This window comes from Hesperophylax consimilis, chromosome 18 (genome assembly GCF_061612785.1).
Source record: "Hesperophylax consimilis isolate HC1 chromosome 18, BYU_Hcon_1.0, whole genome shotgun sequence".
Taxonomy (NCBI): domain Eukaryota; kingdom Metazoa; phylum Arthropoda; class Insecta; order Trichoptera; family Limnephilidae; genus Hesperophylax; species Hesperophylax consimilis.
This window is the reverse complement of record NC_142853.1, coordinates 2,964,506-2,978,274: the sequence shown is the minus strand read 5'-3', so window position 1 is coordinate 2,978,274 and position 13,769 is coordinate 2,964,506. Positions and strand designations below refer to the sequence as shown.

The following is a 13,769-nucleotide window of genomic DNA, read 5'->3' as shown; positions in this document are numbered from 1 at the left end:
GCAGCGAAAATCTGTCGCCTTTTTTCAAGACAAAAGATCTAGAGTCGTTCCAAGAAGAAAATGGTTTAACGACTATAGTCTCAACAGATCTATTTTACGTGACAACAAATAAAAGGCCCTGTTCATATCGGAAGTAAAATATCTATTGACGTAGTTGGCAACAAAGTCTTGCTGTCCAGAAGCGTATTTACCTAATGTATATCGGATGTTTTGTTGTTCTAAATCGCCTTCAAAGCCTATACTCCTTCAATTGCGGTGCCGAATGTAATATTACAGTCGGTTTTATCGTGCAAAATCATCTACAAAGCCTGTACCAACTGTAATAGAGTTGGTTTTGTAATGCGAAATCATCAATAAAGCCTGTACCGTTTCAGTCGTGGTGCCGACTGCAATATGGTAGGTTTTACTGTGCAAAATCATATACAAAGCCTGTACCGACTGTAATAGAGTAGGTTTTTTTATGCAAAATCATATACAAAGCCTGTACCGACTGTAATAGAGTAGGTTTTTTTATGCAAAATCATCGATAAATCCTATACCGTTTCAGTCGTGGTGCCGACTGCAATAGAGTAGGTTTTACTGTGCAAAATCATCTACAAAGCCTGTATCGACTGTAATAGAGTAGGTTTTGTTATTCAAAATCATCTACAAAGCCTATACCGACAGACTAGCATTTGTTTGTGCAATATCATTAATAACGAAGATATTCACTTGAAAACTCTCATTATTTTAATATCCTTACAAAATTAAAACATTATCTTCTCGATTAAGATTTACTGAAATAACCATTGGCATTATACGTGACAAACTGATCTTTAACATTTGAAGGTTGGAGACGTTGTATGTAATTAGTAATTACACAACCTTCATTAGACCCTCGTCACCGCTTTAATTATCTTTGAACCATCGTAAATGATTATCGATTTCAGTAAGACCATCAATTAACCTCTAAAGTTATTTGTGTGTGATGTCGCAACTGAATTGGTACCTTTTGGTTCTATCCCATTTAGCACGCGCTCTACCTCTCTTACACTTGACATCGTATATCGGTATTCTATTTGATCGAAATGAAAATTTAGTAACGGTGATGAAACGCGCATATATTATGATACTAGCTGTACCTCTATGCTGATAAAGAAACAATACCGCGTGTTGCTTTTACGTCCAACAAATGACGCCATTAAAAAAGCATGTTTTGTACCTGTCACAAATGACATATATATATCTAAATCTAAATATATATCTAAAAATAATCGTATTCCAATGCAACATTGTGTCAAAATTTAAAAGCAATCGATGAAGAACTTTCTATATTTCGGATATTTAAGATTTTGCATAAACGAATTTTAATCTTTTGTTTTATACAGTTTTCAGCAAATAATGTTCAGACCTTTTGATCATGATACAGACCCACATCGCACTTCTCGTTTTCTTCTTTATTCTGTGGACATAAAATAATTTATTTATTTATTGGACAATTTGTAAAGCGCCGCTTTTGTGAGATATCACCACAGGGGCGCTTTATAATTGATGCAGGTATTACAAAAAAATATAAATATTACAAAAATAAAGTGAAGTTAAGTAAAATGAAGTACAGGAACAGGTGACACGAAGATAGAAGATGGAGACTCTGCAGCAAGAATCCTATAAGGAAGGCAATGAGAGATCGTTTTTTTCTGTGTGCCAGAAATAAGCTCAATTTTTCATTACCTCTGGCGAAATTGTTCAAACAAATCTTCTATGCAGTTTTCAGACCAAAAATATCTAGCCACATTAGTCGTGGTGTTAATGTTGCGTTGGTCTAGATATACTGAAAAGAATAGGTATCTGACCAGATTTCGTGACGCCAGAGTTCACCAGAAAAGATCAACTACCTTAAGACGAGATATTACTAAGTAAAAGTTGCCTTATGAAATCTCAAAAATAAAGTGAGAATCTTAACAATGAATTAGTGTAAAAACAATATTCGACGTGCGGCCCGGCATAATGGACGGACCTATGGTCGACTTTGCCCTAGCAAGCCTAGAAAATAGATCTTTCCGTGGGGTTTATTTTATTTATTTATGATGAACGTATTACTAAAATATCCAATGTTTCTAAAGGGTTCCCTTGGAAAGTAACTAATTCATCTCGTAGAAAAATAAAATATGGTGCTCACCGGTAATTTTACAGTAGAAAAACATTTTATAAAATTTTCAAACCATTTTACATAAGACATTTTATTGGTAAGGTCCATAGATGTATTATATTTAGGTGAGAGATGAAACGAAAAAATAAGTTCCGTTTTTTAACCTCCAACTGGCCTCCAACTCTCCCAACGCTCTAACTTAATCTACCGAAGCCGGTTTATACGTATCGCTTATTGCGTTCCAAAAGTGGAACAAGTTTCGACTAGATATTAGCAAACATTAACGCCTCTAATTGTAGCTCTGAGGTAAGGTCCTGTTTTTATTAATCTTAAATATAAATTACTTACATTCGGAGGGATCGCTCTAGAAACATTTGAGATTTTAGTAATACGTTCATCAGAAATAATAAAAAAGTAGGCATCGAGCAAACACCCGTTATTAGAGTCTAATGTCACCTTAATAATTAACAGTCATCAAGGATTCCACCCAAAAAACGCACCCGTGGTTCAGAGGTTACAATCCTTGGATACGAATCCGGAAGTCACGGGTTCAAATCGTTTCGATTTCGTATTATTTCGCAGTTTATTTATTTAAAATAATATAAACTCGTATATAGTATAGGTACTTACGGCACGTTCCAGAGTGGTAGATAATGTCAGTATCGCCCTGGTGAAAGACCACTAATCAGAATAGAAACGTTGCTTGAATTGGCTTTAGCAGTGTTTGGTGACAAGATATGTGTAGCCAGAATTCCCACCTTCTCCCTTCCTCACCTTCAGCCTCACAACACACCCCAATTGGGGATACCATAGTCTCAATGGCTCCATACGTTCGTGTGTAGTTTTGACTGGGAAAAGGTTGTAAAGATTCAGATCATAATTTAAATATAAGCACTTCGCGAAATTCACTCACGTAACCATACTTGTTACTATGCAAGAACTAAGTGTCTAATTAAAATGATGATGTCCCCAGAGAAATTTAATCTTGGTCAAGTTTTACGACCATGAGCTTCCGACCTTTACGCCAAGTAAATATAACCGTTATGACATCGGTACTAACATTTTTGAACCACAAAAATGTATAGACCCTCATACAAAATAATTATCTCTCTCTCTCTCTCTTGGAAGATTTCGGGGACGGGGATCTGAGAGAGCGGCAAGTTCCTTGGTTCTGGAACCTAAAATCGCTCTTTTTCATCCACGCTCAACCTCAAACGTTTTAAATTACTTCTTCACTCTATCTCACTCACTTATCAAACATTCTAATTTTGGTGGTCTGCGATGTGCGTTAGTCCTGCGTGAAGTTATTCACGTTCAATGATTTCAATTTTTTTTTAAATTGAAGTGTGTTTTTCAAGATTTGAACTAATTGTATGAATAATAATTTTAAAAAGCAATTAAGTACGTACCTAGCTATAATATAATATTTTTACAGAATATTATTTTCATTTTCTTTTTCCAAATTGGATTTTTTTTTAATCGAATTTATAAAAAACAACTGTCTTAAAAAATCACACAGCAACAATATACAGTTCGGCGATTCATTAAAAGGTTGGTTGCTAAAGAAAAATATGTATAATGTCGTAGGTTTTAAATAGGAAATCACAATTTATGCAAGAAACAAAAGTAACATTTTCAGTCATTAACTTATGTTAAACTTACAACATAACACAGTACTATTTTTTCTAACACAGAAACAATAGTACTCCGTCCAAGCTATAAGCTTAATATCAATAGGTTAACAGAGTTTCATAGGTGCTGCGCACTCAGGCAGCGAGTAGATTTCCAAGGTTTGTAAGTCTACCGCTCTGGCGCCACTAGTATATATGTATACATTTTGCATGAACCTTTAAATATGACGGAACATCCCGTAGGTGCTGGTATTCATAACGCACCCACTGGATTTGTAATTCATTTTGGACTCGGGAAGGGAGTCCACCGCACAAACGAGAACCACCCCTCTAGAGAAAACCGCCACTTTCTAATATTTAACAATGAAAATCGTGGTTTTAATTAGTACCTATATTTTCCTTTACATTCATAATGTATCCGTAGGGATGACGGTTTTTCACGCTCAAAACATAACCCAAAATAGTCCCTATTTTTTTACTAAATAGGAACCACATGAAAACGTATAAATTATCCTAGACAGGAATTTTCTAAATTGAGGAATGTTTAGAAAAAAATAAAAATATATGTGTTAGACTAATAAAAAAAAATATTTGTCCAATGTAAACCCTTTTTACTTTTTAACCCTGAAAAAATGTAGTTGCTATATTTGATGGGTATAAACAACACCGTAGGGATGGAACGTTCGATATATTTTTTATATCTACAAACAAGTAGCTACCGAGGTGATTAATGATACGCCCGTTCAGTAAATCTTCGATCTGAAATTAACGAGAGTGGTCTTTGCCGTATCGAATTGGCCTCACATTGATTAGCCCATAAGGTTGAACAGCGATGTCTTATATCTATTGCGAGGCGTTTAAAAAATCATCGAAACCTAAAAATGGTTGCAAATGACTCAAATGAATAAACAAACTGACAGTATATTATTAATCACAGTTTTTTTTCTGAATATCTAATTTAATCCTTCAAGTCTCTGCAGGGATTACTAGCCACAAACATCATGTTCCATTACAGCCCGGAACAAAAAGCAGAAACAAGTGCACAAGGAGATGGACTTGCCGAACGTAACAGCGGTGCTGCCAAGGTTTGTTATCTATATGAGGATACTGTGACAGCGCTTAATTAGCAGCAGACACATACCTGGACGGATGACGAACCTCGTGCTGGCACTGTTGGTGGACGCGGTGCACTCTTTCGCTGCAGCAGCTGGTCTTGTTTCCTCACCACCTAGGATTCTTGCTGCAGAGTCTCCATCCTCTACCTTCGTCGAATGTCACAGCGGTGCTGCCAAGGTCTGGAATCCATGAGAGGACATCGTGTCAGCGCTCTATTAGCAGCACACACATACCTGGACGGATGACGAACCTCGTGCTGGCACTGTTGGTGGACACGGTGGACTCTCTCGCTGCAGCAGCTGGTCCAGTTTCCTCACCACCTAGGATTCTTGCAGCAGAGTCTCCATCTTCTATCGTCGTCGAACGTCACAGCGGTGCTGCCAAGGTCTTGAATCCACGAGAGGACATTGTGTCAGCGCTCTATTAGCAGTAGACACATACCTGTACGGGTGACGAACCTCGTGCTGGCACTGATAGTGGACGCGGTGCACTCTCTCGCTGTAGCAGCTTGTCCAGTTTCCTCACCACCTAGGATTCTTGCAGCAGATTCTCCATCTTCGTGTCACCTGTTTCTGTACTTAATTTCAATTTCAATTTGTAATATTTATATTTTTTTGTAATATCTGCATTAACTGTAAAGCGCCCCTGAGGTGATATCTCACAAAAGCGGCGCTATACAAATCATCCAATAAATAAATAAATAAGGATAGATCTGACTGAGGCGTCCAGACATTTAAAGGTTTTTTTTTTCTTTTTTTTAAATTCCAAGATACATATGGGATTTTTTTTCGTTGTTGGAAAAAAAAATTGTTCAGTTTTTCTCAATAATGTATACTTGATTCCATGAATTAAATAAAAAGTACAACAAATTGAATATAATTTATACTTTTTTTATTTTTTATACGGCATAAAAGTAATGTGACAGCTTTTACATTAATTTCTTATGCAATAGGAGAATTTTTTCTAAATAAAAAATTCTTTCAAAATTATGGGCGTTTCAAGTCCAAGTGTTTCTGTTTATTTTTTTGTTAACATTTTCATGTTTGATATTAAAATTGTATTATTGATCTGTGAGATAATTCTATCTTGTTTCTAAAATGTTATTGTTTTTTGTGACGACTTCAAAAATAAGAAATATACAGCACATTTAAAATACCTCGGAAGCGTTCTGAAATTCCTTGAAAAATTTCACAATCGTTAGTAGGTAAAATTATTTAAAATTCTGAAGGATTGAAGAAATTATGTTATTATGTTATTCTTGCTCGTGATTGTTTAATAATTCTTCTTCTTAATATATAAAAATTCAGCCTACGTGTATTTGGGCTCGCACAACTCGAAAAGTAGTCAACCGATATCGCTGAAAATTTCATAGTTTGATCTTATTAGTGCCAGGAGTGTTTAGAGAGTGGTTTTAATGGTAGGAAAAGTCGGGGACGCCCGATGAATACTTAGCGCAATACTCTGCACCGGAATGACATACGGAGTTGAATTAAAGTCGATATAATGCAGTTTTTAACAGTTACGTTGTGGTATATAATAGTCAATGGTGGAAAAAGTCAGAGACGACCAAAAAGACATTTGCGATATCGAAGCAATGTGGGGTTCACTCTTTTGTTCAATAAAAGTACAAAACCAACTTTATTTCAACTTATTCAATTTTTTTTTGTTTATATACTAAATGTAAAGTATTACTTTTTTTTAAAGTGGTCCAGAAGCTAATCATCAACATAATTCTAAATAAACCCTCCACATATCCAACACAAACGCTATTCGCAGATTTCAGGGTGCCCCGAGTAGAGGATATCTTCAAGAAAAATTCAATTATCCAAATTTACAAAGATAATAAAATATCATCAAAAACTTTGAAACCCACATATCAAAAAGATATCAATACAAAATCAAAATACCGAAATGTAATACCAAACTAATGCAAAACAATTATATCTATTTAGGAATAAAGTATTTCAACAACATTCCGATTGAAATAAAGATATCAGCAAATTGAAACTGAAACTGAAGTTATACTTGTTAGAGATAATTAACTAAATAATTATTTTTCGGAATAACTTTATTGAGTAAAACCTCAAATTGTAATATTTAAATATTGAAGACAATATTAGTGATTTCTAAACGAAAATCTGAAACAGAAAAATCAGAAAAGGAAACGGTCACATCTGGGACTCGAACCCAGGACCCTTGTCTTTCCGGGACAGTGCTCTACCAATATTATTATCTTATTCGAAGTATGATACAGTTAAAAGTGACCGAGGAGAATAGGGTCCCATTAGCTCAGTTGGTAGAGCACTGTCCCGGAAAGACAAGGGTCCTGGGTTCGAGTCCCAGATGTGACCGTTTCCTTTTTTGATTTTTCTGTTTCAGATTTTCGTTTAGAAATCACTAATATTGTCTTCAATATTTAACTAAATAATTGCCTGTTTTTCCCTTTCTTTATATTTTTTATCAGTCTCTATTCATTTCTACTTTATTTAGATGTTTCTAATTACTCTCTTAATTGCTCAATATTTAATATATAACAGAATCCTATATACGAGTATGTACACCTACACATATAGATGATCCAGAAGTTTCAATAAAATATAGAAACAATTATAAATATAGCAATTTATAATCGTTATATAACAATTATAATTATAAATATAGGAACAATTGAAATATTTAATATAAATATAAAATATATACTTACCTGTTGCAAAATGTTATTCTATTTTTCTTATAATTAGTGTAACTCGCACAAGAACCAGTTTCTTCTTTGTTGAGATTGCGATTATAAATATATTTTGTACCGATATGTAATTTATACCACTGTACCCACTTATATATTAAATAAATAAATATGCTTTCACTGAAGAATTAGACAATATTTTAGTTGTTTCTCTGTTTAAACAAAATCAGAACATAATTCATTAATTGCATCATAAAATTGGAATTGTTTACATCCTTTCCGTTTAGAAATGTATTGTGTTATCGGGTTGTTAATGGTTAGACTAGTTAATTAGTTGTAGGTACAATACAACTTTTAGCAAATTAGTTTCTCTCGAGAATTGGACGTTGAGATTATTTACATTAGAGCAAATAACACAAAAGAGTTACATTTCTCAGAACCAACGAGACTATGACGTTGGGACTCAATTGAGAATTCTTGGGCGGCTCTAGCACACTGCTGAGAAAATACACGAAGATTGCAGCGTATCGATTCTGAATTCAACAATGGCAGATTCTTTTCAGGCGTAGTACCCATCTTGGGTTTTCTGTTCCAATGGCTTACGAGATAAAACCCTGCATAAATAGTCGATGGCACCTAGCAGCTTGTAAAAAGTTAAAAAAAGGTTTTTTAGCTTCATAAATAAACGCGATAATCGAGAGTTTTCCTTCCGGGCGAATAGCGTAACTTTAGAATTGCTAGGAGTAGCTACAATGTTTTACCACATTTTAAAGCAGCCTTAAATCTGTAATATTTGAAGAAAATTTCTTGACAACTCTTCTACTCGTATAACATGCATAGTCATAATTATACTAACCACCTCGGTCCAGTTGGAAGACTAGCAAGCTAAATGTCGCGGGTTCAAATCCCGACGTGCGCAAGTAAATTTTATTTGATTATTTTTTTGTTATTTCATAATTTATGCATTTAAAATAATAATAAGTATATTTTCGGCACGTTCCAAAGTAGAAAATACTTTCATTATCGCCCTGGTGTAAGACCAACGTTCAGAATTGAAACGTTAAAATGGCTTTAGCCGTGTTTGGTGACCAGATCTGAATAGCCAGGTAGGTACTACAAGTACTTCCCTATCTCCTTTCCCTCCCCACTACCTTCATTCTAACAAAATAATCCAATTGGAGATGCCATAGTCTCACTGGCACTAGACGATTGGGAGCAGTTGGGACTCTTGTGCGGTATTCACATAAAAATATATTTATATAATCAAGATTGAAAGGAAATTATTATGTCTCCTTGACAACACTCTATATAGCTGTCAAAATAAATTAAAAAGGTTTTTAAAAAACATAAAATATTCTGAAGCATGATAAAAACTAGAGTCGGTATGCAACGGTGTATTTTAACTATGAATGCCGTTAAAAATGTGTGAAATGTGTGTGTATTTTTCTGTTTCTGATCATTATACCATAATTAATGATTTTAAAAACCGTCTAGAACCGCACATTCCGAAACGGTTCCAACTGGCTACAACGTTATTAAGACGTAGAAAACTGCACTTTCTGGTAAGACGGCTGTCACCAACATTAACCGGCGTGACGCCAACGTCGCCGAATTTACGAATAAAAACGAACATTTTGAAACGAACGAATACACACACACATTATTTTTTTTTTTTGGTACAATATTTTTTACATTTCAAAGATTTCCAGTAATGTTGGCCTCACTGGGTGGCTTGTCCGTGCTTAAAACTATTACTGTTTTTTAGGTACAGAAATCATGGAGATATCTCTTGAAACACAATATATTATTTGAAAAAATATAAACGGTAGTAGTTTTAGGTTATTAAGTTTGTTTTAATACTAATTATGTAATTATATAATAGTACAAAATCTTTAAATTCTAGCCTGGAGTGTCCACCGAAGATTCTACCGAGAAGTCGGCGAGCCTTTCCGGCACATCGTGTGGTCCCACCTCCTTTGGTTACTCAGCTACTCGCTTCAACTCCACCTGCTCTACATGGCTGTCGAGATGATAGTCGACAGATACCACTACGGCATAGAGTACGTATATTCTAGCACAATAATTGCCAGAAAATAGCACTATAACTTTGCATTAACCATTAACCATTGTAAAATTCTGTAGATGTGAAAGACCGATGGATTGAACATGTTGAAAGAATTCTAGATGAACTTGACTAACTGACTTACCAAAAATTCGTTTGATACGGCTGAATAATATCACCAAAGATTTAAATAGTTCTGTTGTGTTTAAATGGGGTTCCACAAGGCTCGCACCTTACACTAGTTTTAAATAATTTCTTTATATATGTCAGAGAAAACTATGATTTTAAAAAGGGGAAAGTATTTTTTTACTATGTATGTTACTTACATTGCAGATATATATTTTTTTTGAAAATTTTATCTAAACGCTGTACAAAAAAGAGTTCGTAAGTGACGTCATCGTTCTAGTGTCTTCTGTCTATTTCTTTTTCATCAAGACGTGTGAGAAGGAAGAGGATGATAGTCGATGGCGAACATACGTAATCTCACTGGGACTTCTGTAACTTTGTGAACAACACTAATCTTTAAATATACCATTTACAAAATGTATCTTAATAACACTTGTTGAACTTTCAGACAGTGTAATAACACGCGCCTGGCCCTGGCAATAGTGATGTGCGTTCTGGGAGTAGGCTCTATTTTGGCGTGTTTGGCTTCGTTCCGGAACCGCCTTATATATGGAAGCGCGCCTATCATGACGTTGGCGTTGCGTGCTAACCATCAGAGATCCACTTCTCACACGGCTGTCTCGATGGTAACCATCGCTCACTTTGTATCTATTTTTTTATTTTCTTACATTAGCTTTACACAGGAGGACTGATGCCCTGAGGAAAATAATTTGGTATGGGGCCTGTATCGTCTTATTCTGTGTGATGGGTATTTTTTATGAGAGGAAGTTCTGGGAAGGAAAAGGGGTGGGTATAAATCTGAGAATCAGTGTGTGCAGGAGTGAAGGACACATAAATCCATCCCTTCAAATGCGGTGCAAGTCGCTGGGTCGAGAGAGTCAACCAGTCTCTCTTGATCTGGCCCTCCTCGCAGCAGATGAACCCGGGCACCCCAACTAAGTTACCAAACGTAGTGAAACACTTGGGGTGACCTAAGGCAGAGGTGTTTGGTTACTCCCCTCCCAAATGGACTGAAATCTTGCAACACCGCACAAGAGTACTAGCTTCCCGGAGGCAATTGAACAAGGCATCATTATTTGAGGAATGAAGAGAAAGCGGGGTAGGAAAAGAAGAAAGGGGTGTTGTATAGTCCTGGCTATTCAGATATTTCCACTTGCAATACAATTAAATCCTTTTCTTTGTTTTTGTTTCCGAACGGTGGTCTCTCATCAGGGCCGTACCAAACATAAAGAGAGAATCTTCCACTCGGCCAAATGAGTTTTAATGAATATTTTACATGTCAACCAGGTATTGCTCGTACTCAAGCTTCAATAGGGTTTTATAAAATTATTTTCAATCTAAATTATTTCAGTACGTAACAGACTAGTTAGGCACATTCTTGGTGAAGCTTGGTTTAAGCTTAACTTGTCGACAAAAAAATAATAAATAAATGAATGCGTTGAAACAAAGTCTTTATTAATCTTTTTAATATCACATCGCAAACTACCTAATTTTTATTAAAGTTAAATAAATAAAAAATATTTAATTCTCATTCGACGTTTCCGTCAAAATTAAAATAAAATGCATATATTGCAAGGCTTCAGAACTATATTCAGTCGATAAAATGAATAATGAAAATGAAAACTAATTGCTTACTGTATCTTTTCCAGGTGCCAATGACATACAATCCGCCAATCTCCCTAGAATGCAGAAATAAAAATGACGACAATACTAGTTCCGAAAATGAAATGGAAGAAATAATCCTGCCTGGAAACGGATCCGCTGAAGGCGATCTTTCCCCCACGACAGGAGACGTTTCACATGGTAATACCACCCCAGAAGCAGAAACACTGGTCGTTGCCGCTTTATGGGGAAATGGTAGCGAAACCTTTACTTATAATGATGTTACACAATTAAAAACTAATGATGTTACACGAAATAACACTAATGATGCAACGCCGAATAAAACTAATGTTCTTACACCAAACAACGGTAATGATGCATCACCAATTAAAACTAATAATGTTACACCAAACAATACGAATGCTGCTACACCAAGTAAAACTAATGTTGTTACACCAAACAACACTTATGATGCAACACCAAATAAAACTATTGATGTTACACCAAGCAACTCTAATGATGCTACACCGAAAAGCACTAATGATGTTACACCAAGCAAAACGAAAGTTTGTGGAGGTGCTGACCATGTAGTTGACGCACTAGGCAATGATGGAGTCCCGGATTCAGTTGATTTCAATTTGAGTAAGAATGTTACTCAGAAATCCAATAACTGCAACGGCAAGAGCAAAAGCACTAAAATTACAATGTAATTTCCTACTTCTTTTTATTTTTTTACAAGATGTGTTAGATTAATAAATTATTATAATAATAAGTGTTTCATACCCATCAAAATTTTATTTCCTTACATGTTAAAATTTTTCAAGACATAACATATTTTATTACATATTTATTTTGTAATCTGTGAACACCAACTGCTTTCCAATGAGTAAATGTTATTTTTTCAGTGTATGTATAATTGTATAGGCAAATCAGTTTAAAGCAGTGGCGACTCGTGACTTTGAGGTCTACTAGAATGCTAGTAATATTAAACATGGCATATCTGATGTTGTTGTAAACGCTGAAAACGAATTTTTTTCTAAGTTTTTATTTTTTTTGGAGATTTTCAGGAAATTTCGGTTTAGCCGTGCTCCTCACGGATCTCGTGAAATTCTTCGTACAAAAATATTTTTCGAAAAAAAAATCGTTTTCAGCTACAACAACATCAATAACGCCATTTTTGTAATTTTTCTGCCACTGGTTTAAAGGGGACACTTTTGAATGTATTTGTGCCCACCGATAGTATTGAAAGCTTCAAAAAAGTTTTTAGAACTAGTTTGAAACATCTGCCTGCAGTCCTTTTAACTCCGCAAACACCCAAAGATTCTGGGTACGTAGCGACGTTTATCAATTATTTATTAAATTTTTAAATAAAAAAAATGTTATTTCAACCCAGCGTCAGTACTTAACTATAGGAGTAAACCGTTTAAATTTTGGACTTACCACGTAAATATAAGTACGTTTTTTTTATTTACTGTTCATTAACCATAAAGGTTCATTAATGAAGGCCTCTTGCATGTCATAATAGAGGGTATGACCGAGGGGACCAACTCTAGGGGACGCCCACGCCGAGAGTACCTGCTGGTGGACGTGCGCTGCTCATCATATGCACAAGTCAAAAGAGCCGCACAAGACAGGGAAGAATGGAAGAGGAGATTGGATAAAATTGCTGCAAACCAATCCCAGGATTGAAACCAGAGAGAGAGAACCATAAAAAATTGGATGTATCTGTAAGCCGTACAAATCAATCCCTCTGTACTTTGTATTTTATTTGTTTTTTTTTTATTTGAATTCGCATCCAAACGTCAAACGTTAAAAAGGTATATAATTATTTTTATCCGTCCATTAACACCCCTACACAAGCAAGGGTCTCTTTAAAATGATTTACTTGTTCACCCTTCAAAGTAGTTCTTGACCATCGTTTCAACAATGGAGATTACTCTTTTTGTTTTGAAAGATGAAATTTTTATACTTGTAATCATTAATAATTACATGGAGAAGAAGATAATATGAATGAATCTAAACCAAATATGAAACAGAACAAGACATAGACAATACAAAAGGGCTACGGTCAAGTAAGCAGTTCAAATTAACTCTTTCGGAGAACTAGTGTTCTGGACATTATGTCTAAACATATTTGCATACCTCTTCAAACACAGAACTGTTTTGATAATGATGTCCAAACTGCTCGTGATACTAGAACCAAATGGCGTAATCTCTTTATTCCTTTCGCTAAAATAACTTATAGACAAAGAAATTTGAGATGGTTTTTAGAGACAGAACACACGTTATTTTTTAATATAAATCAGACACCAAGTCTTGGAACATCAACCCAGACAGAGCAAACACTAACGATTCTATTAAAACCTATTAATTAATTTATGACATTTTTGTTATTAAGAATTAACAATATTATCCTCAACT

At 35.0% G+C, this 13,769-nt stretch overlaps 1 protein-coding gene across 1 annotated transcript in view; it reads left to right on the top strand.

Annotated features, from left to right (window-relative positions):
• LOC149415241 (uncharacterized) overlaps nucleotides 1-12,378 on the top strand; it is a 238,352-nt gene extending 225,974 nt beyond the window's left edge. The window contains exons 4-6 of the mRNA XM_089642334.1: nucleotides 9,462-9,618; nucleotides 10,195-10,372; nucleotides 11,396-12,378. Of these exons, the coding sequence (XP_089498460.1) occupies nucleotides 9,462-9,618; nucleotides 10,195-10,372; nucleotides 11,396-12,058 (998 nt within the window). The 3' untranslated portion in view covers nucleotides 12,059-12,378. The remainder of the gene's footprint in view (nucleotides 1-9,461; nucleotides 9,619-10,194; nucleotides 10,373-11,395) is intronic.
• The last annotated feature ends 1,391 nt before the right edge of the window (nucleotides 12,379-13,769 follow it).